The 23,819-nt window shown below is 45.0% G+C and overlaps 1 protein-coding gene and 2 long non-coding RNA genes across 11 annotated transcripts; 1 reads left to right on the top strand and 2 right to left on the bottom strand.

Annotated features, from left to right (window-relative positions):
* Nucleotides 1-1,850: 1,850 nt before the first annotated feature.
* Nucleotides 1,851-11,215, bottom strand: LOC127300503 (protein NLP3-like). The gene is made up of 9 exons (XM_071820960.1): nt 11,197-11,215; nt 10,486-10,743; nt 10,159-10,387; nt 9,273-9,423; nt 8,982-9,171; nt 4,581-4,840; nt 4,086-4,490; nt 3,859-3,906; nt 1,851-2,838 (listed from the first exon to the last, which is right to left on the bottom strand). The coding sequence occupies exons 1-9, from the start codon at nt 11,213-11,215 to the stop codon at nt 1,981-1,983; spliced, it is 2,418 nt and encodes an 805-aa protein (XP_071677061.1). The 3' UTR covers nt 1,851-1,980.
* A 2,224-nt stretch (nt 11,216-13,439) lies between these two features.
* On the bottom strand, nt 13,440-14,867 carry LOC139831320 (uncharacterized). Its single transcript, XR_011746024.1, has 4 exons — nt 14,608-14,867; nt 14,489-14,543; nt 14,255-14,393; nt 13,440-13,647 (listed from the first exon to the last, which is right to left on the bottom strand). It is a non-coding gene; the product is annotated as an uncharacterized lncRNA (long non-coding RNA).
* A 3,093-nt stretch (nt 14,868-17,960) lies between these two features.
* On the top strand, nt 17,961-23,819 carry LOC127300507 (uncharacterized). 9 transcript variants are annotated; one of them, XR_011745206.1, is made up of 10 exons: nt 17,961-18,048; nt 18,636-18,772; nt 18,871-18,938; nt 19,352-19,463; nt 19,559-19,684; nt 19,765-19,926; nt 21,274-21,359; nt 21,449-21,578; nt 22,129-22,277; nt 23,526-23,819. It is a non-coding gene; the product is annotated as an uncharacterized lncRNA (long non-coding RNA). The 9 variants fall into 9 exon arrangements; XR_011745205.1 differs by having other exon boundaries at nt 23,081-23,819; XR_011745203.1 differs by adding an exon at nt 19,157-19,224 and having other exon boundaries at nt 22,129-23,819.

Below are 23,819 nucleotides of genomic sequence, written 5' to 3'. Positions count from 1 at the left end.
GAGTCGTACCAGTTGGGTGACATCGACGCCGCTGTCGCCTATGGTCTCTAAGTCCTGATGGTACCCATGGAAGGAGTTCACCGACGCCTGGATGATGGCCCATCGCGTCGACATTGCCTTCTGGCTCCTCTTCATTGGCACTTTCTGGTAGTCGATGTTGATCAGCTTGCGCTCATCGAACTCGGCCTTGATCCTCGCCCAATACTTCCCGCTTTTTTGGTTGGCGCCGATGATGGAGTCATGGCTCACCGTCGCCCACGACTCGCACAGACAAAGATCTTCCAGAGGCGTCCACTTCGGGCCTCGTGTGCCCGACGCCTTCTTCTTCTTCTTCTTCTTCTTCGTCCTCACGCCGTCCGCGTCTACCTCCACGAGATCATCGTCACCGGCACCCTCGTCGTCCTCTTCCTCGCCGCCCTCTTCGTCCTCATCGTCGTCCTCCTCGTCGTCCTCCACCCCGTCCTCTTCCTCGTCGTCCTCCTCCTCAACCCCGTCGTCCTCCTCAGCACCGGCGCCGTCGTATTCGAGCGGACCCCTGCGGCCGGTGAAAGGGTCGCCGTCCGGACCTGGTCCTGGCTCGCGCTGCTCGTACGCCGGGGAGTAGAGGTTGTTGGGGTTGAAGCCGCCGTGCGGCAGCGCATCCTGGTAGTGCGGCGACAAGTTAGGCGTCACGCACCCGGGAGTGGCGGAGGGGCCGTCGTTGTAGAAGGCGGCTTGCGACGGAGAGATCACTCCCGGAACGTACACCGGCACGGACGTACTCCATGGGCTTGCGTTGGTGGCGGCGATACACCCGGCCATTACGTGCTGGTGCTGGCGCGCCGCCTGAGCCTTCTTCTCCAGCTTCGCCGCCCTCCGTCCTTTCCGCTCCGTCGTCGATAGCTTCCGGCGCAGGCAATCTTGCTGCCATTGATCATCGGTCCATCCTTCAGGCTTCTTCTTCGCAGCCGGCGCCTTCCGCGGCCTCGCGAACGGCGCTTTCGCGCCTTTCGTCCCATTGCCCAGCGGCTTCTTGGCCGCTTTCTTCGCCATCTTTTTGGGGGCTGTCGGCGGCGCCATGTGGAGAGGGTAGCGGCGGCGGGTGGACGGCGGGAGGGAGAAAGAAATCGGCGGGATAGGAGAAATGAATTGGCGGCGGGATATGTTTTGGGAGGCCTGAAATGCGCGGCGGTATAGGCGCGATTTGGCGGGAGCGGCGGGATTTGGCGGGAGTGTGAGACGAATTTTCCGTGTGCCGCTGACGGGTCGGGCCCGCGTCGGTTCGCCTCGCTTTTCGTTGTGTCCGGCGTCCCCGGTGCGTCCCCTGTGGGACGGGGACGGGCTCGGGGCGCCGGACACCGTATCGGACCGCGCCGGACAAAAATGGGTTTTGGGGGACGCGGCTGGAACGCATTTTCTGTCCGGCGCGCCCCAAATCCCTTTGGGGGCCGCTTTGGGGGACGCGACTGGAGCTCTAAAATGCTATATGGACACGAACCTTAAAGCCCCCAAAGTCAGGCTCCACGGAAACGGCCGAATCGGCAATTTCCGCACGACCACTTCGACCAGGCCCGCATGGGAACAAAGCTGGAAAATATTTCCTTGCTTTCAGTGTCAGACTGCATGAACCTCCTATAGAGAACGCAACGACAACAAAACACACGGCTAGAATGTTTCCAAAGCCCACCAAGCACATCTCAAGATACCAAACAAACTGGCAACACCTTTTTTTTCCCATCATTCCCACAACGCCAAACCCTCTTAAATGAAGAACAAGCGTTGTCGTCGCGTCGAGCCTGGCTCCAGCGCAACGGCAGCCAAACACGCCCCAACAAGCAGTCCTCAACAGCTGCCTAGCTAGATTTGCTCCATAGTTCACACACGACATACATATATGCAGCCACTGTACAGCGTCTGCATGATTAACGCTGCAGCATTATTGAATTCAATCAATCATATACAGTAATGCTAATTCTCTTGCCTACCTAACGAAACTGCTTGTTACTTTTTTTCTCTCCATGGAGGAGTGCCCAGCCGTCTCCTACCTAGTAAGTACTGCTGAGGAACCTGCAAGCTCACAGTCTTCTCCGTCTTTCTGCGCCTTTTTCCTTTGCTGCCTTGTGCTGATGTCTGAATGCCAGCTAAAGATGAACTCTGCCTTCCATGGATACTTTGTTCAGCTAAATCTGATTCTCTCTGCGAATACCCTGCTAGACTTGTCCACGATGCCTCCTCTCTATGTTCCGCTGCTTTATCTCCAAAGGACAACTCCTCAACTTTGTTCTTCCCCTGGGAACCAAACAACTTCAGCTCACTCATTTCAAGCATTGCCTCATCCTCCATCTCCTTGTCTGTGACCACGCGTAGAGTTTGGGAAGCACTGCGCAGGGTGCCCGACAATGAGTCCAGTACTGCCTTCTGCTCCTCGAGGGCTTCACAGTCGGTTGGCAGAAAGAATTCCAGCACGAAGTCTGCTGTCCCGGTGCGTGTGCACCTCAATCGGATTGCCACTGCACCTTTTAAGTTGAATATCCTCGCATGGTGAGACAATGGGTATTCCATCTTAGTTGAAGATCCAATGTCTTGTAGGAAGCACGGCTGGTTTGTGGTGAAGGCTTTCCCTGCAACCCCTTGCCCACGCAGAAGGTGGTGGTCAGAGCAGGCGTCATGGAATTTCTGCATCTTCGGATCATTGACGTAGCATGCCGCGTCAATGGTGGAGATGCAGTACCTGTAGTTTTCATCGGAGTTGCGGCTGCCATGTTTCCCTTGCTGAGCACATGTGACCCAAGTCTGAGCTAATGGGAGCCTGTGGGTGGTGCAGGCTTCTCTTAGGACGTCCAGTATCTCGTTGTTGAGCTGGTTGATAATCAGCAAGAGCAGACATGAAGTCATGAGAAGATATCAGTGCCATTATGTCATCTCGAGGTTTTTATGTACATTTACTGTTAATTTGCGTTAGGTTGACAAACTAGTACAGTATTTTACATACTATACTCTCTGCTTTCACAAAATTATTAATGTGACGCTATACTACGGAACAGTTATTTAACCCTCTCAAGTCTCAAGAACTCAATACTGAAAACTAGTACAATTTTCTCCCCGAGACCATGATGGGTGTACTGGTGTTGGTTCATCTGACTGGACTTGAGCCAATGAACCATCTGAAAAGCCACCCCAAATGTGATTCAGTAAGATAACCAAAAAAGGAAACAAAGAACAAGCATCACTTCTCTTTGACGAGGCATTTTTGCACCCAAGAGCATATGCTCCCGATTTTTGAAATGTGTTTTAAATTAAAATGTTAAAAAATTCGAACAAAAAATTGACGCATACGTGTCAACATTCTATATGGTCATAAAGTCGTCTTGCCGAAACCCGACATTTTTTGTGCCGCGTGCAAAAAAGACGAAATTTGGTGCTTAAAAAGAGCTTTTCATGATACATTTCTTTATCTTTTTTACACAGGATAAAAAAATGACTTTTTTTGTGAAACTTGACGTGCTCACGTATAATGTCGATGTATGCACACCAAATTTTTGTTCATGTTTTTTCTGACATTTTAAAATGGTTTTGTAGATAGCGGGAGCATATGCTCCCAAGTTTAAAAGTGCATTTCCACACTTCTCTTCTTTTTTCTCCTGTCTCCTCTTGGTGTGTCTGCTTTATTTGATGATCAAACACTGATTGGGATGCCACGTAAATGTCCAACATTTGCTAAAACAATTGTAAACAGCTAATGGGGTGATTTGTTTCTGCTAACAGAATGTGGGAGTTTAAATAACCAATTTTTTTACTAGTATGTACTTTCACGAGAGCAGAAGGAAACCAAAACTCAAAGCTGTGATCCAGTAGTATTGAGTTTATTTTGCTGCCTACCTTTGCACGTGGAATTCTTAAAACTTCTGTGATTCTCATATTAACTGCCTGCAAAGAGAATGGCTATTAAGAAATCTCAAACCTAGAAAAAAAAACTTGGTTGTTTCCTATTGAAGACATTAGTTTTGTGTATTACAGCCTAACAGGTGACGACAGACATGCTCTTTCTGCAACTATACTTGCTACATACTGATGTTTGAAGTTTCAGTTAAGTGAGGCATCTATACCTGGAGAGCACTGAAGATGTTATTCATCTCAGATGTGAAGTTGAGCTTCTGTCTAGTCATGATCACTTCCATAACACCCAAGCACGTGTTGTTCCCCTCCTCGAACAACGGAAGCCACATCGCCCCATGGAGGTTCAAGTGCTGGGCATGGTTCACCTGGGGGTATTCATATCTGCTGAAGTAGCGAACATCCGGAGACCACTCGGGGAGCTTGCCCATGAACACCCTCCCTGGTAGCCCCACCGGTACCGGTGAGGACTCCGACGAGACAACTGTAGAGAACGTGTATCGGGTCGACAGGTCCCTGAACCGTCTGAGGCTCTCCGAGCTTTTGTCAAGAAAGAACGGCATCCCGGTCGTTGACAGCACCAGCTGCCCATCGTTGCCTTTGACAGGCAACCAGAACTGCGAGAGCACATCGGCGTCTATTAGCGTCTTAAAGATGTATGCTAGTGCTTGATCAAGCCGTTGCATGAAGGTGGAGCATGACTGCACCCAAAAGGTGTTATTGGCACTTGTTGGCGGCATGGTGGTGGTGGTTGTGGCATCTGATAGGAAGGTGGAAGGAGAAGCAAAGTAGTTGGACGAGCAGGAAGCGTTGGTCGCCCCTTCAAGACAGCCGTTATCATCGGAGAGCAGCTGCTCCAGGAGATCCATGTCAACCGCCGCACCCTCAGATGACGTGGTGCGCGCCATGTAGATGGTGGGCTGGGCTCCTCTTCCGTCTTCCATACAGGTAAAGCCTCCTTCAGAACCTGATCACACAATTTGACACCGTAATAATACCGCATCAGGTGTTAGAGCCATGAAAGATAGGTACTCCTGGAATTGAGGATAGCAAAATAGCATGCAAGTTAGTCACAATACTTCTCTCATGTTCCGAATTAAGAAGCATAGTTGGATGGTGAAAATCTTGGGTGCGCCAAGAATTTCAAGGGTGGGAATCTAGGGAAGACATTTGTGTCAGATGTGCTGGTGCTTGGGTTGCAGGGTGCGGGTGGTAGGCAAGAACACATCATTTTCCGCGGAAAAGAAGCAAAGAAAGAGATTGATAGAGTAGTAGCTGCTCACTGGTAATCGTGTGCCTCCCTTCTGGTCATGAAAAGAGTCTTCCCCTCCCCCTGTTCCTCCTAGCTCCGTGGTAGAGCATCTCAGGTGAAAAGAAAAACTAACTTGTTGGGATGCATTCTGTTGGATCCCGTTTTTTAGACTTGTGTTTATCCCTAAAACATGCCTCCAGTTTTTGCAGCATGCCCTAAATTTGCCCCCCCCCCCGGCGTGACTTCCCAACCATCACCTTGAACTCTTTGGTACTCCCCTCCAGCATCGCACGACCTCCCACCGCCGCCTGCGATGTCGATTCCCGCAATGCAATGCACGGGAAACCACAAATTGCCGGAATTATATGGAAAGGCAGCAGTTTTAGTAGCTTCTCATTACCGCTGCATACATGCATACACACGCTACATGATTCCGTCTAGCAAAAAATTAAATCGTGAATAATAGTCTTCGGAAAAATTCTCTCCTAGCCTTCAAACATTAAGTACAACAAAAAATATGAGTGGCTGTTCTGTGAGGAAATTTCTTTTTTTTTTTTTTTTTTTTTTTTTGAAATGGAGGCAAAAGCTTTGCCTCATCTATTAATTAAGAAGGGAGTGCCCAGTTTTTAGGAGAAAACCGGGCGAAAACCTACAACGACAGGGCCAAGCCCACACACGCTCACAAACAAGATACTCCAACACTTCCACACCGCAACACTAAGAGCATCCCCACTCGTTGGCGCTCCCCACGCCCAAATCCGGACGAAACAACCGCCGGATTGGACGAAATTAAGTCGTGGGGAGTACCGTATTTCCAGTCGTCCACCCGGAGTTCGGCGGATAGAGTTTAAATTCAAACAAATCGCCGTCCTGCGCTACAAGTACGGCCAGTTGATCGGCAAAAGGAGCAAAAGGATCAGCCACAGATCGGCGATCGGAGGGAAATTACACGGAGACAGGCTCGTCGGCAGTCCCGGCCGGCACGGCGGTGTCCGACGGACCAGTTTCCTCACACGCCGTGGCCGAAGCGGCTGCGGCGGGCGACGAGGAAGCAGCGGCAGTGAACGTCGAAGCAGCCGCAGTCGACGAGGTAGATGGTGAGGTAGACGAGGTAGGAGCCGGCGGAGACGACGAAGGACTGGCCGGAGTGGCTCGGAGGATGTCGCTGCGGTGGCCCTGGTACCAATTCCTCGTCTCCTCGTCCATCAGTTCCATGTCGCCGCCGCCCATGAGGAACGCCAAGTCTGTGTTCCTCTTCTTCGCCGCCGCCGTCGTCTTCGACAGGCGATCCGGACGCCTTGGTTGGCGAGCATCTCCCGCCACCTGCCGTCGAACTTGTCGTTCCTCCCGTCGGCGTGCGACCTCAAGTCGGCCCAGCACTTGTCGATCGACGCCTGCATCCTGTCGGCGGGATTGTCCGTCCGTTTGAGCTCTTTCAGCTTCTTCTGGCCGAGTTCAGGGCGCCCTTCCGCCGCGCAAGCCGCCGGAGCGTCGGGGTTGTACTGCTCGGTCTTGCTCTTCGAGAGGGTCGTGCGAGTTTCCTTCCACTTCTCGCAATTCTCGAGGCGGGCGTAGACGTTGAGGAACTTGAACTGCAGGCCGGTGTCGTCCGTGTACATGTCCAAAGCTCGGCGCAGCTGGGGAAAAAAGAGCACGGCGATACGGGTCAGCTAACGACGATGTACCTCGGTGATGCAGGGTCGACGGAGCATACCTTTTGCTCCAAGTCGTGGCCGCTGATCGGCCGTTTGTCGCACTCCTCCTGTATGCCGTGCCATTTGTTGCACGCCGTCTGCATGATCCCCCAATGGGTGGCCATTGCCTTGTCTCCCCGGTACACGTTCATGTTCGTCTTGTTGAAGTAGTGATCGACGAGTTTGCGCTCCTCGTACGCCTGCTTCACTCGAAGCCAGTATGTGTCGAACGACTGATTGGCCCCGATTATGCCGTTCGTGGACACGGTCTTCCAAGCTTCGGCGAGGCACTCCTCTTCCTTCGGCGTCCATTTGATACGCGGTTCGGCAGGCGGCGAGTCCTTCTTCCTCTTCTTCTTCCCATTCGACAGGTTGGCGGCGGCTTGTGTTGGCTCTTCTTCTTCCTCGTCTTCTTCTTCGACGGCTTGGCTTCCGTCGGCAACATCCTCCCGATGCTCGTTGCGCGCCGCCACAGCGGCCGTCGCCCTCGCCTCCTCTTGTGTGAAGAACCCCGGGCACGCAGCGGCGGCGGCCATGAAAAACCCCGGGCTCGCAGCGGCGGCGGCGGAGCCGGAGGTGATCATCTCGTGGATCTACTCTTCGTTCGGCGCCGCCATCGCACCGAACTCGAGCGGCCCTCGTCGCAGGGCCGGCGAGGTGCCCTCGAACTGGCCGCCGCCGCCGACGTCAAGCTCGGGCGGCGACGGCGTGGACCTGGACGGTGGGACGTAGGCGCCCTCTTGGAACACGGCAGTCGGCGACGGCGAGTACAGCGAAGGGGAGAAGGACGACGGGGAACTGGTTGTACCTTGCGTCGGCCATTGGCCGGGGAACATGCTGCCGCCGCTCATAGCCATGCTGATCATCCTCGCTTGTTCGTCCTGGGCCACCGCCGCCCTCTTGGCGGCGGCTCTTTTCACCCTCTCCGCCCTGCCGCTTGTTTCCACCTCGCGCCGTTTCTCGTCCGCCGCCCACTCGGCGTTCGACATGCCCGGCGGCTTCGTCTTCTTCGCCCGCATCTTCCTCACCGGCGCCTTCGGCGGCATTGTGGTGGACGAGAAGACGAGGAGGAGAGTGGTGGTGGACGAGAAGACGCCGCCGGGAACTGGAGCTGGAAGACGAGGAGATTGGGGAATTTCGGCGGGAGAGAATGGGGATATGCAAGCAAATTGGAGGGAATGGGGATATGCAAGCAAATTGGAGGGAATGGGGATATGCAAGCAAATTGGACGACTACGCGGGTCCACACGACGTTTCGCGCCAAAATCTTTCGTCCGGAGTCCCCGAGCGCGCCCCGGGGGGGCCGGGGATGGCGTGGGCTCGCCGGATGGATGAAGGGCCAAATCCGGACGAAAACGAGGAACCGGGGGCGCGACTGGGCCGAATTTCGCCGTCCGGATGGAAAAAACGTCGCTCGGGGGCCTCGTCGGGGGGGGGGGGGGGACGAGTGGAGATGCTCTAACAAACACTCACACAAGACACTCCAACATTGAGCCGTCAGGGACATGCTACGACATTGGGGGCACCCATCAGCCAACCGCAGATCCAGTAGCCAATGTGGCGAGAAAATCGCAAACTTCCCTGGCGACGACAGCTCCAGCTCCAGGCACGGAAGCCGACAATCCAGACATAGGTACCCCATCATCAATAGGAACCATCTGCCTGTCGGAATCAAGCGAGAGAGAGACTGCAGCGTCAACAACATCACATTTCTCAAAGCCAAGACATGTCGAAGAAGCCACATCCGAGGAAACGTGTGAGCCGGGCCTCACTTCCTCGACGGAGGGAGGCGTAAGCACACCACCACACAACTCTAGGATCTCAGGCATGATCTTCATGACCGGAGCCGTGATCACCGAGCTCGCCCTAGCACGAGGAGAGAAACAACCATGAAGGCTCGCTCCGGTCGCACCCACTTTGCCAACAACAGGTAGAACCAAAGGATCGGCAGGCAATTTCACAGATCTTAAATAAAACTATGTGCTGTGTGCTGCATGGCACCAAATTGTTTTAGCAGTAGGCTTTATGAGCAGTCAAATGTTATTATTTCAGTAGCAAGATGAGAGTGTGAAACAGAAAAAACACAGTAAGAAACTATGGAAATCAGAGTGACTGAATTTCGTAAAAAAAGTAAGAAATAATTGTGCCATTAGTGATCACACCTTGTACATCGATGAACGCAGTCTCCATCTCATTCAGCATATTGATGATTACCCCTATACTTGGCCTTTTGTGACGATCAGCATTCATGCAGCTTAAAGCTATCTCAGTGCATTTCTTTACTGGTATGGAATGTTGGTCCAACATGTAAGCTGATGTTTTTTCTAGCTTATTCTTCCAGTTCGCATGTACCTACCATTGTGGAGCATAAAGAATGATAGTGTATCACGAAAATATCGAAGTATTATTCAAAAAAATATGTATTACTGATCTCACTAAAGGCACTAACTTACAAGCTCTATGAATTCCTGGGAAGACATTTCAGCACTTCTAAAGTAACCTGTTGGTCCTGCCAATATCTTTATGATTACCACCCCTAAACTATATATGTCAAACTTAATAGAGATGATAGCCGCGTCAATGTATTCCGGTGGTACATACCCACTGCATGACAAAGTAAACCATAAAAAATAACGCTAGTGTAGAATGGCTATTCCATGGCTGAATGTAGAATAGCTTATTACATGCCCCTAGTAAAAACAGCATATAAAATTTGCTTGGATAGTAAGACATTGTGTTACTAGGGGTGCAGAATAGTTATTCTACGCTCTAGCTTAGAATAGAGTTACTATTCTGCAACATTTTTGCGCTGCATTTGATACATCATTTTGTGTACCTTCAGTTAATATATTGTACAGCGTCAGTAGATGAGGGCTGAAATGTAGTGCAACATTTAATTACAAATAAATGTGGAACGATAAGAGCAATGCAAAACGGGAAGACGAAGACGATGCAAATATGTACTACTAGAAACCATACATTGTACTGTATCACGTTAAGCAAGGATAACTAGATAATTCAATACAGCCGCAAAATTATTGCAGGATAAGCAGCTACATAATAGTATTACTCTGTATATAAATACATCCTACTACAGAACGAAGTCACGTCCACGTCTCATATACTACCATGGGTTGTGTATATACTATTTTACAACTTTGAATGTACTCAGATCCTATTTCTAAGATTGACGAAAGCCAATTATACAAGAAACTTCAAGTGAGTCCATAACTTTTACTAGTGTATTCTTAAAATACCATATTTGCACATATATATATGTGTGTGTAAATATAATTATCTTTGTTTAATTTTTAGTAACACACATATGATTAGGCTTACTGTGTTCCTATAGCACTTTTCGTGATTTGTGAACTTTCTCCAGTGAAGAGTCTCGACAAGCCAAAATCTGTGATTTTGGGCACCATTTGTTCATCTAGCAATACATTGGCTGGTTTTAAATCCAAATGAGACATAGGAGTATCCAATTCCTCATGAAGATATTTCAAACCTTGGCAAATTCCTTTAATTATTGCATAGCGTGTGCACCAATCATGTCCATTAGATTCATCTGCAGCAACAAACAGATGGCACCCTCAAAAGGTATTTCTTAGGAATGATTGCTCAACGTGGTATCTCCTAATACAAGTACGAAACCGTGCATAATACCATTAAGAAAACTTGCAAGGCTTCCATTTTGCATAAACTCGAAGCAAAGCGCTCTCTGTGTCAACTCAGCCAAAACCACTTTTCCATTGTGAGGTAGGAATTCTCGCTGAGTTTCATGGCAATAGCCAACTAACCGCACAATATTTTTGTGTTCCAGACTTGCAAGATTGTGATACTCCTTCTCAAATTGCTCATCATCAAGCCCTGGAATGGGATGAAGCACCTTCACAGCAATCAATTCCCCATTTGTATGCTCTCCTGTTCAACATATCAATACATGTTTGATGTTATGCTTGGAGCGATAGTATGTAATATGTTTAAGCTGAAAATTTGTGTATACTCATCTTTATTTACGTGGGGAGTCATACCATATACTTCTATATATTTTGTCTTGTCAGAAAGTAGCACAACAGTGTAAGCAAGCTAGTCATTAACAACATCAATATAGAGAGGACATAATATTTGCATGGTGGTTCCCATAAGGTCCCAAGACATTGACCTTGATGCGGCCGGTGTGTGTGTGTGTATGGGGGGGGGGGGGGGGCGTCATGTTCGTCCTTACATCGCAAGGGATCTTCTACCTCACCCCTCTCAACATCCTTGGGGGGTTGGGAATTCTACACCTTCAGAAATTTGCGAGAGCCCTTCATTTGCGGTGGCCTTGCTTTGGATGGCGCGACCCTAAGAAGCTTTGAGTTCGAATGGCCACACCTTGCAATGAGGTCGACATGGCCTTATTCTATGTTGCCGCAACCATCGCCATTGGCAATGGGGAAATTGTCCCCTTTTGGGATTCCCCTTGGCTAAATGGAAGGAATCCAAAAGACATTGCCTATCTCATATATGAGGCCTCCTCTAGGAAAAAAAAAATGGAAAATCAATCAAGCCTTGCACAACAACAGTTGGTCTCAAAAATAAAAATGGACACCAACTTACACTGACTCACATTCATCAATACATCCTGCTTTGGATACAACTCAATGGCATTCACCTTCATGAAGACACCGAGGAATCAATCTCGTGGAACCTCACGCCAAATGATGAATACTCCACGACTTTGGCTTACAACACACAATTTTTTGGTGCCACCCTCACAAGGATGAAGAAGTTAGTTGGAAGTCTCGGGTGTCCCCAAAGATCAAGTTCTTCACATGGTTGGCCATCCGGAAAAGGCTATGGACAGCGGACCATCTTGAGAAATGAGGACGGAATGATTGTGGTCTTTGCCTGCTTCATGAACAAACTCAAGTGAAGACAACGCACCTATTCTCTCATTGTCGTTTCTCCAAAAGACTTTGGGAAATGGTGAAGGAGTGGCTCGGCATCTCTTCTATTTGAACTCAAGATTGGGCGTCGGACTCCTCCATTAAACATTCGCGGACTATGGTGTCGTGCAAGCCGAACCCAATCTGGAAAGCTATGGCTTCCCTTACCATGCTTGAGTTGGACTATTTGGAAAGAACGAAACACAAGGATCTTCAACAACAAAGCTGCGCCACCGACTATTCTCCTCAAGATCATTAAAAGTGAGGCTAAGTTTTGGGTTGCCACGGGTGCAAAGCATTTGAGTTTTGTAATGACGCGAGAGTAATCCGTATAGGCCTTTCTTTGTTCTTGTTTAAACTCTTGTTATGACTCTTCTCCTTAATTAACGAATGGTGGCAAGCCTTTTGCCACCCCTTCAAAAAAAAAAAAAAAAAAAAAATTTGTGGCGTGTGAACTTGCGAAGTTATCCAGAAGAAGGCCAATCAGGTCCCCAATGGTTCATTGTCCTACAAGCTCATGTAAATGAGGTGACTATAGTTGGGCTTGTCTTCCTCTTCCTGATTGCACGGCATTTATATGTGCAAAAATGTTGTACGCGGTGATGGTACAAACCCGGTCTTGGTATCACTATTTGCCTAGAGTTCTGTTTGAAGCTCCAATGAACGGTATACCAAGGGCAAAATAGCACTGTCATTTTGCTGTGATTAACAAGAATGATGACAAAGCTGCGACGAAGACACAGTGGAAACCATCTGGAAGAAGCTGAGCTAAACGTCAACGCTGGATGGGACACCCATTCAGTCTGAGTGGGGATCGGATGTTTTTGGGGACGGGAGCTCCTTAGGGACTAGGCACATCATAAAAATGTCACAGTTGCAAACCTTATGGCTTCGATCCCCTTAAACATAGGTTCTAGGCCAGCTTTATCCGGTAATAAATGGGATAGATGGATACATTGGTCAAAAAAAAAAGAGACTCATGTTGTTTCAACTATCCAATAATGATGACGTTTTAAAATGGAATCTAACCTCCTCTGGGTGATTCACTGTTAAATCAAAGTATTTAGATTTACTTGATGGCCACACAGTGTATCTTAAGAAATACAGATGGAAGATTAAGATACCACATAAAATAGAACATTTATGTGATTCTTGTTCTTGCGTAGGAAAGGGATTCTTACTAAGGATAACCTCGTTAAACGAAACTAGCATTCTAGCAAGACTGTACGAAATGTTGTTTTTATGATCAATAAGACGAGAAAATACAACACCTTGTCATAACTTTCCCTTTTGCAAAGATTTTATGAAGGATCGTTTATACGACTTCTAATATCCCGCCCCCAGCTGCCAATATTACAAATCTATTTTGGAATTGGTTAAATGGAATAGCTAAGGAAGATAAGGGCAACATTAGACTTGGTGCATACGATTTATTATGCGCCATTATCTTTAACAAAACAAGCTTCCCATCATGGATAACAAACGCCATCAAGAGCACGATTGTCAAACGACAGAGAACATGATAGCGTCTCCAATATCCCTTTTTGACGCTGTACCCAAATTAAATTAGTAATGCAATATACCCAAACTACCCACCAGAAGCCCCGCTGATCTACAGCCGCTACTACTCACCCATATCAGTATTCATTATTAAACTGTATGTAAAATATCTCAAATAAAAAACCTTGTCTAACTATAGGAGATTGTAACTAGAAACCATGCATGGGTCTTCCACCGTACCTTATAAACTTTTCCATATGATCCCACGCCAACTATCCTGTCCTTAGAGAAATTATTGGTAATTTCTTTTAATAATTGCAACGACAGAAGCCTTGGTGCCACGCTTACATTGTCCATGTTATTGCCTTCTCCAAGAAAACGAACATTAAACGGTTACCTGAAAACAAGTTATAAGTCTATATTTTTCATGTAGAATAAGCAAGATATATGTCGAATTTGAGTGCTTCTCTCCTTGTTTACCTCTATTAAGAGATCAATTGAGCTTGCACGAGATCTGAATATTTGGTCCATGTATTAAAACACAATGCCGGAACATGATATAAGGTTCCATTTGGAGGAATTTTAATCAATAGCAGCCGGACCATAGATAATGGAACAAAGAATTGAAAGCTAACTGAGATTTGGATCCAGGTGGTCTAATGATCCAGAACAAACTGGAAATTAACTACTATGCGGAGGTCGAGCTAATTGGTGCAATCAAACCATGCATCAAGCAACAGATGCAAATTTTGTTCTGAGATCGCTGTAGTAGAGCAAATTTAGAGTAGAACATAAGATAAAGATGGAAACAATGCCAAGCAAGTTCAACAAACTGAATATACGTTGAGGATGAAATTAAATCGGAAGGATTCACAAGCACAATACAGAATGCAAGCTATAAACATGTTCAGAAGAGCTAAATTTCAATACATCTTTAAATAACAGCTAACAGAGCAAAATGACTTCTACATGAGATGTGAATCAACACTACAGCTTGCACGTACCTTTAGACTTCCAATCATGTCTTCTCTGACTGGAAACTGCTATGCAGAGGTCCTGTTAATGGATGCAATCAAACCCTCCATCAAGCAACAGAGATGCAAAATTTGTTGCAAGATCCATATAGTAGACCCAAAGTTAGAGCTGAACATAGTATAAATGAGATCAATTAGAAACAAATTCAAGACTAAATGTATGTCCGAATGAAATTAAAGCGAGCGAGTTCAAAAGCACAATACCAAATGCTAGCTAGACATGCTGAGCAGAGCTACAATATTAAGTTTCGATACATCTCTGAAACAGCAGATAACACGGATTAAAATCACTTTTGATGCGAGTCAACGCTAGCTAGTACTACCTGTTAGCAATGGATAGGGAGGCAGGCGGCGTCCCGCAAAAGTCCTACGAACGCAGAATCGCAGCAAAACAAGTGATTAAACCAGATCAGAATTAGTGCATGGTTAGTGATAAAATTTCGCCGCTTGCAAGCCTAGCTATGGATCCAGCGCTCAGATCAGGGAAGACATGATTGGAACTAGATCTACAAAAGCAATGGAGTCCATATTTCTATATTTATTATTATCCTTAGCTTCGTAAGACTTGACGAAGTCTACACCTATAGCAGAGACGTACGGTTCCTCGATGAGCTGCACTAGCTAGACAATTGCCAATTATATTATATAATAACCACCTTGCAAATGGTGCCAAAATTAAGCCCACGCCCATGTGAACTGATGCGATGGGAGCAGGCGAGCAGCCAGCACAAAATATAAATTGACTAAAAAATAGTATACGGTAAATGGGAGCAGGCGAGCAGCCAGACTCCACCCTCGTCCACTGGCTGCAGGATAAGAAGGGGGGCCAGGGAGGGGACAGGGACCTCTGGACAGCGGTGGTTCTTGTGTGCTGGATCTTCTAGCGTCACCGCAACGATGTAGTTTTTGAAGGTCTGGCCCCTTCCAAGGCCGTGGTGATTCGCAAGATCTCAGAGGAGGCGGAGCTTTGGCGAGCTGCTAAGTTGTTTAGAGGCACGCTTGTACCGGTAGAGAAGTGGAGATGTCGCGAGTAGTTGCTTAGGTGTGTGTGCTAGCATTTAGGGTTAGTGTGGGTGCGCTCGTGGCTTCTGTGCCAGAGGCGTGTTGTATCTTTTGGCCTCTTGGCCACCCCTTCTATGAAACCGATACGTCTTTCCATGACGTATCCTTGAAAAAAAAAGATAGTGCTTACAGACCTGCTAAATCAATCCACAAAACCAATACGCTGCTGGGAAGGATATCGGTAAAATAGCAAAAAAAAAAAAAAACCCACTGCGTTTAATAGTCTGGATGGACCTTGGTTCGCATTGGCCCAACAAATTTCGGTCCATTTGGATGCCTGCAGCCCACTGCGTTCTTGCATGCCCCGGGATAGGCCTGGAGGAACGCCCGGGTTCTAGATTGTATTCTTCCTGATTGAACTAGGCCGATGATTGTAACCGGGTATCATAGTGTGAGGAGATGATTGATCAGAACCTATGGCATGACTGAACTCCTCTATATGTGCTCATTGTATGAGGCCTATGTTACCTTGCTTTGCATATTTGTACTTCTTCAGTTGTGCAATGGCCAATGATTTAACTATGGCACAACGGAAGGCAGGGTGCTGCCCTCAAACTTAGTCGTGTGTGCCATATTTCTTGCACACTGGACTTAGTTTGCAGAGAGTCCCTTTGCCTGCAGTGTGTTCTTATGGCAGACTGAGAAGTTCGAGCTTGGGTCACCTGAGACCCCAGAGGAGGGACGCTCCAAGAAGCGAAGGGCGGCTAACGTCGGGCATTACCAGCCGGACGTAGGCCGGACTAGCGTATCATCTTCAAGCCCACCTTCAGCCGGCTCCGGATCCCTCAAGATTTCGTCAGGTGGTCGGAGAAATCCCTTCGAACATCATCCTGAAGACCAACACTGGCTGCAACTGGAGGATGACTACGGCGAGAGAAGGTGATGACGTATGCATCGACCAGGGGTGGGCGGCCTTCGCCATCTCTCATCAGCTGCAGGTAGGCCAGTTCCTCATCTTCAAGAGGGTGTCCTTCTTCGAGTACAGTATGGTCATCTTCGACTACACATGCACTGAGGTGATGACCAGGTGCGGTTACCATGGCGATGCCACCAGGTGTGTCGTCTTCGAAAATCATGTCTAAAGTTTACCTGGTTCTGCCTTGTTGTTACCATGTCTGTGTCTAGTTGTTGTTCCTGTCGTCTGTTGAACTATGATCGTCTATGGTGCGTCGTGAAATATGATCGTCCTGTGTCGTGAACTATGACCGTGTTTGAACTATGATCAGTGCTAAGTTTGCCTGAACTGTGATTCTGTTCTTACTTGCGATGTTGATCTCGGGTAACCTCACCACCGAAGGTAAGAGGTAAGCAGAAGTAAATTTTAGGTTGCAACAACAGCAGGGGCGCGTTCTGAGCTGCTACAAGGCCTGAAAACCGGCCTACCAAACGGGCAGAGCCCAAATCTCCACGGGACCAAAAATACTCTATGCAGGCCACCAAACAATGTGACTTTTATGGCCCATGACCCGTCTACGACGCGCAGGGGACTGCTTCCCGCTGCACCAGTGGTGCAGGAATCTAATGCAGGCAACCAAACACGCCCAAGGCAAAAACACCTCCAGGCGAGCCAGGAACCTTCGGGACAAACAAAAGGAGCCACACAACCATCCTGACGCCGGTAGCATCTATCTACGCCACTGTAACATCCCAAAAATTTCAAAACAAAACAAATGAATTTCCCTTTTTCCAAATTTTGGAACCAACAAAAACTTTCATCAAATTAAGTTTGACACATAGTGATCTTGCTTAATTCTTGTGCTATTGCTATGATTGCTTGTTAAAGTATTTTGAAATGATCTTAAACCCTAAATCTCACCCCTCTTTTCACCACCCAAGTTAAAATAAAATAAAAGGAAATTAAATAAGAAAAAGGGCATATGTGCCTATGGCTATTTTTGTAAATCTTTACCCTAGGCCTTTCTACTTTGTTTAGAGGTTTGGAAAACCTTCATAAATCTTACCTAGTACTTATCAAACCAAATCCAAAGTGAAATCAAAGAAAATAAAAAGAAACTAATAATGCCATAGAGGCATATGAGAGCAAATAGCAAATTTGTGAATTTGAGAATCTTGACCCTAGGACTTGCTGTGAATGGTTGGATCACTCCTCTATGCCATTTCAACACTCAACAACATCAATTGGGTCAAGCCAAATCAAATTAAAATCAAATGCAACATATGCATAGAGGCATATGTGGCACATAGCCATTTTACCCAAATCTTGTTCTATGCACTTATACCTTGACCAAATGGTGTGAAACCATCTTTAAACCTAATCTCACACTAATTTGACCCTAACCCATGCCCAAGTAAAGCAAGGGAAACCAAAATAGAAGAATAAGGAAAAATTGCATATCACCTCTTATGTGTTTATGGCCATTTTTGCAAATCTTTGAGCTAGACCTTTTGGAATGGTTTCAATGGTTGGGAAATGATCCTAAACTAATAAGAATCACTTTTGAGTTAAGAAAAGTCAAATCAAATAGAGAGAAATCAAATGGTGAGAAAATTCCATTTTTCCCTCACATACACTTTAGCCACTTTTGCAAATCTTCAACCAAGGCCACCATGGCTTGTGCCATTGTTTGTAAAACACTTATATATCAATAACAAACTCAAATATTCGTGGTCTTCATGCTCCATCTCAAGATGCAGACAATGTCCAGATTTTGATGGTCATCCTTCGTTTCTAAAGCCCTCAGGTATTTCTCAGTTCTCTTATATTGTCTCTGCTCCTAACGATCTCATCTTGTTTACTTCTTGACCATGCCATGCTGCTTGTTTTAGCCACTGTTGAATGATGCTAATTATGCTTGTCATTTTTATTATGTTTTAGCCACGACCTGATGTGTTCTACTAGGTGTGTGTGTGTGTTGTCGCCGTTGTGGGCTACTGCTAGATGTGTGTCTATCTGAATTCAAGTTTAATACATGGATCTGATGTATGTTTGTCATGGATATAATTCCGCATGGTCTTTTATTTGGGGTCCTTTTGGTGGTGAGGTATGTGTTGCTTCCAAGGGTCGCTTGGCTGCGCTCCGCCTGCGCTGGGTATGAACCCTACTGGTGGAGTAGCATGGAGATGGAGAGAATAGGAGCACATCGCAGCTTTGTTGTGGTATTTTTATGAGATGGAGATCAAGTGGTTATGAATCTCAGTGTATTCTAATCAGATCAATTTTATTTGTGATGTAATCTTGCTGATTTGATGCGGTTAGTGTAGTGGTAACCTTCCCAACTACCAACTGGTGCTTTTGAGGTTTTTAATTTTTTGTTTCTCTGCTGAGCAGATTGGTCTAAAGGTGGAGGACTACAAGGGCTTGTCGGTTTGCAAAGCGTTGGTTCTTGAGATGAGCTTATGTGGATCATCTGGGAAGCTCAGGGATGGAGCAGCAATTCAAGGAGATCTGGTTTGAAGTTTGGGAAGGTAGTGTTGTGCAATATGCAGGCAACAAGTCACTTTTTCGCCAGCGCATGTCTCACTCAGTTGTTTTTATGCTTCTGCTTATCTTTTGTCATTTTTAGGCTTCATTTGATCTCTGGACTGCTTTGATGTACGTTGATGAATAAGAGCACCCATCCAAGATACTAAGGTCAAATCCTGATTTCTTTCTCTGCCAAGGTGCATGTTTTTTTGGTGGATTTTCTATTTATCCATGAAGTCATCTTACTAGAAGTAAAATCTAAGTATGCCATCTTATTGATGATTTAGATTCAGTGGTGCTTACCTTTGCTGCATACTCAACACTCTCCTTTTTTTGCTTGAGTAACCATTGCTTTTTATATACAATTTTTTATCTCTTTTTATTAGTTACGAAATTCTGTATGAGGAGGCCAATCATGCACCAGATGTGGTAAAATATAAATAGTCTCGCCTGGGTGAGGAACACTACGGGATGCCACAACCCATTTTCCTACTTTCACTTTCTATATACAATTTGTGAGGATTGATTTGGGTCCTTGCTGCCTTCTCCTAAGGTTTGTAATTTGATTTTTCTTTTCGTAGGGTTTGTTATTTCCACCTTGATTCCCATTTTCTAGGGTATCAACCATCATGTTGGTTAATTGGTCGGCAAGATATGGCGTTTATTGCTTCAGGTCCAATTAAAATGCTTCAGGTCCGACTAAAATGTTTATTGCTGCCAGTGGTCTCCTTATTTTCTGAGAGAGATACAGGATTCTTGGGAGAATGGCTCATGTTTATGACTGCCAGTGATCTCCTTATTTCAGAGAATGTGCATAAAGCTTCCGGCCTTCCCTATATATTTCCAGCAGAGAATATATGCAAGTCCCCTGTATACCTGTCAGAAGGCCAACTTTCAGATGGATCATCTATCGTGTGAGTACCAAATTGCTTCACTAAATATGCATGCTCGCTTGCCCTTCCGTTTATTGTTTTACTACTACATGATTTTGTAGAGTATTAGCTGAAGGAACTGCGATGAAACTCTGGCAGAGCAATTAAAGAAACAGATTTCAGCTTCCTAATGGATGACATTTGGCTTATGAAGTAAAAAGATATCCAGCTGGCAGGGCAATATTTTGGTTGACCTCATTCTCTTCTTTCGTCAAGGCTAGAAGGTAACAACACATGTTGTTGTGTTTTTGCACTATATTTAATATCGGTCTTGAACCAACATCTTCTAATTGTATATCACCAGACACTTTCTGCAAGGTGCTAAATAAGTGAAAAACTGGCATCTAGCCCCCCCTAATGTTCTTCCAACTCAATGTTTTGAAGTTGCTACGAGCTTATCTTTCAAACTGAATTCTACATTCAGAAAAAAATCTGTGTTTTGATATTACTTACCAATGATAGATCCTTACTGTAAAGAATGCTACTTATGTACTTGATTTCTTCGATTTCAATTTGATTTGCTTGCCCTTCTTCAGTTACGAACTTACAATAGCATATGAATGCATATCTAACTGATGAAGTGCCATCCAATATGCAATATTTTACCATGATAATTATCGTAGATAGCAACTGTGTATGTTCATACCATTAGTCAGTGCTTCTCATTCTAGCTAAGTTAGAATGGTGACTAGCATTCGTGTGTTGAATATAGCACTCCCCTTTATCAGATGCTTTAGTAAAGACTATTGATATAAGAGAAAAGGCAAGTTCTGTCTTTTTGTGCAAAAAGTTGAGCACTTCTTTTATTTTGTCTCGCTTCTCTTAGAAAAAATACAAAAATTCAGAAATTTTGCAGTCTTGATTTCAAGATTTGAAGTGAACGTACTAGCTGTCTTGAAGTGATTCATATAATTGGAACCTTTTTTAGGGGCATATAATTGGAACCTGAATTGTGTAAAAACTGAATTTCATTTTAAAAAATACTTATCTTAGCAGTCCCCTTTGTTTGTATTAAGATTTTGATTCATATAGTCGTAACATATAAACAGTTTTGCAGTTTTGAGGTGAATTAGCTGTCGATATGCTTTTTGTGAGAACTATGTCCATGTGCTCAAGATGATAGGATATGAATCTGCCCTATAATTTAAGGTTATATGTTTTAAATTCTTTTGGGAGAAGATGCTGCAGCAATCATACAATTCAGATTTGGAAAGATTAGGAATGAAAATAGAAGGGACCATACACATACAAGATCATTCAAAGCTGTGCCGAATGAAATCGTAATCGGGAAGGCATTGAACTGAAATCATGTTCTTGTTTAGTTATGCCATAGATTTGTTTGGTCTGATTGCAGATGATGCCCTTTAACTTCGTACTACCTATTTAGAAGTGTTCACGGGAAGTTTCTTCCCTGCACGCTATAAGATTAAAAAATGATCAATTGATTTACTTGTTTCTTGCTGTCATTTTAGTTGAGGTGATGCTTAAATAATCTGGGTTTTTTTTACGATGGATAGTTGTTTATCTACAAATCTAATAGTTTGATAGGCCTCTGCGCATTATGATGATAGGTTGCCTCAAATGATTCAAATTTACATCAAATGAGGCATACAGGAGGCCGTTGGATGGGCATTAGGTTTCCTTGTGTTGGGAGGAGGTGCAGTGATTTTGCCGCAGTTTTTTCTACCTAAAATACTTCTTCAGCACCGTTATTTCATTGTGTTAATGTCTTTGCTTTTTGTACAGGTAGTGTCGATCCCGCTTCTGGGGAATTGATTTGGGTACCTTTTGAAGTTTGGTTCTCATATGTTGGTCCTGAAAGATATTTTTGTGCAAGTGGCCAATTGATGTTACGCTTATTTGAAAGCCAAGCCTGGTATGTCTCAGGCTCTTCTTTTCTATTCTGAATTTCTTCAGAAAAATATATTACTCTCTGGGCTTGATGATTTGGGTAACAAGTGTTTAATCTAAATTTTAGTGTGTTCTCGAGTAGGCGAGTAGCTGCTTGTCCGTTATTTACTTCTTATTTCAGTTTATAGTTTTTTATGCTTCATTTTCCTTGATGATGTGCAAGAAGTTTAATTTATGCCATAAGTTGTATATGAGTCCCTGCACATCCAATCTCATTAAGAAAAGAATATTTACACTCTACTATGTATGCATGAACCACTATTGCAGAGCTCTTATTGTCAAACAGGTCCAGCAGTGTACACCAAGTGCACACCACTTGGCATGCCAGCTAATTTGTTGCTTTTAGGATGTAACATGTGGTGTAGTTGGCTTAATACAGATACAAATAATATGTTCTTTTTTACTCATGAACATCAAGTACTCAGCTTTTCAGTGTGCCTGCAACCCAGTTTGGCAACAACAAGAGCACATGGTATTTGCTTTGTCAATATATCACAATTTAATTATGTTTATAGGTGTGCCTGCACTGCAATAATCAGAGCTGGAATCAGTGAGTGGGGCTTTCAACATGATTACGGGGTTGCATCTAGCTCCACAAGCCACCTTTATCACATCCTTTTAAGACCTGAATGCGACGTAGTACTACATTACAAGGGTCATTCAGGTAGGTGGTGTCAGTTCTTGATTGTGTATGACTGATTATGCCAAGGTATTTAATCTACCGTTTTTTCACTCGATAGAGGTTTCCTAGGATACTCAATCTCTGCATGTGTTATACGCGTCGGCCAACTTTGTGTTCGCCGATGACCAGTACCTCCGCGGCATTAGATAATTTTTCCAGCGTACAGATTTTAGTAGACAAAACGAATGTTGTTATGAAAGATTTTTCAGACCAGAAAACACATAAGAGCCTGCGAGAGCAAGGGGAACCAGTATGCATCTTGTTTGGAATGCATTTGGCCAGCTGCCATGGATGTGGTATGGTGGCATTACAAAAATTTCTATTTTCTTCATGTTGGGTAGTGTGCTGTATAACACCTCAGCTTTCTTGTTCTTCATGTTGTGTAGTTCTACAAAGGAAAATGATAAATTAGTGTACTTGTTTCTTTCTGTCATTTAATTGAGGAGATGCTTAAATTATCTGGCACTGTTTGAAATACTACAGAAATAGATGCATGTATATTTACCTTTGCAGCACTTGTATTTATGATACACACATGTTGTATTTTCCATAGATAAAGCACCTTTATTTGTCTACTTCACCGTTTGATTTACACTCATTCACAACACAGTACACCATGTGATTTTCGGTGAGTTTCACACTCACATCCATAGTTGATTCTGTTCCCTGTAGAAAATTCATAGTAGCAGTGCTGTGAGGATTATAATTTATCTGATGTGCTATGCTTTGTTATGTTAATGGATTTGACAAAGATAATGATGACCCAAGCATGTTTTATTTCATAGTTGTGGAACTCTAAGCAAGGCGCAGTTCCCCTCCAAGTTACCCTCCAAGTGTACAGCGTGTGATTCGCCATGTTGAGGAATCCTGCATTTACTTGCATATAATCCTCCCTTTTTTTTTGTAAAATTAGAGCTTAAATCAGCTAGCCAGTGGCAGCTAAATGCCCAGGTAGGTTGAGATATTGATGGAGCTGATAATCTCTATTACTTTATGAATTAATGATTGCTGGTATCACTAGGATAGTAGTTAATGAATCTTGAAATCATGTCTCGCCATGCATAATTTTGCTGATTGGTATAACCATGTTACCTACGATATTGGTTCTTGTTTTGAGTACAAGAAAATAAAGATTGGGGGCATTGAAAGTATCCTTTTTTGTAGTTAAACTAGATGACCACTTCTGATGTTGTTTTGCAATCATGATATGTTCTGAATTTCTATTGGAAGGGTGGTGATGATGTCGCTCTGTGGACAGCCTGGCAGAAGATGAAGCGGCCGATTACCTGAAATTGTTTTACCGTGTAGCTTACTACTAATCTAAGACATCTCTATTGCTTGGTTCATTGTAATCTGGTATACTGTTGCAGTAGAGCTTTATGATGACATTATTGTCACTTTACTTCCAATATAGTATTATTGCTGCTTAAAATTTACATTATTTATGGGTATTTCCTTGCCATTCATGTAAACAATGTACCTTCAAAATAGTTACTATGATCAGTAGTAGATATCGCTGATTCA

The sequence above is a fragment of the Lolium perenne genome, chromosome 5 (genome assembly GCF_019359855.2).
Source record: "Lolium perenne isolate Kyuss_39 chromosome 5, Kyuss_2.0, whole genome shotgun sequence".
In the NCBI taxonomy this organism is placed as follows: domain Eukaryota; kingdom Viridiplantae; phylum Streptophyta; class Magnoliopsida; order Poales; family Poaceae; genus Lolium; species Lolium perenne.
Note: the sequence above shows the minus strand (reverse complement) of the source record. Positions and strands in the feature narration are given on the sequence as shown.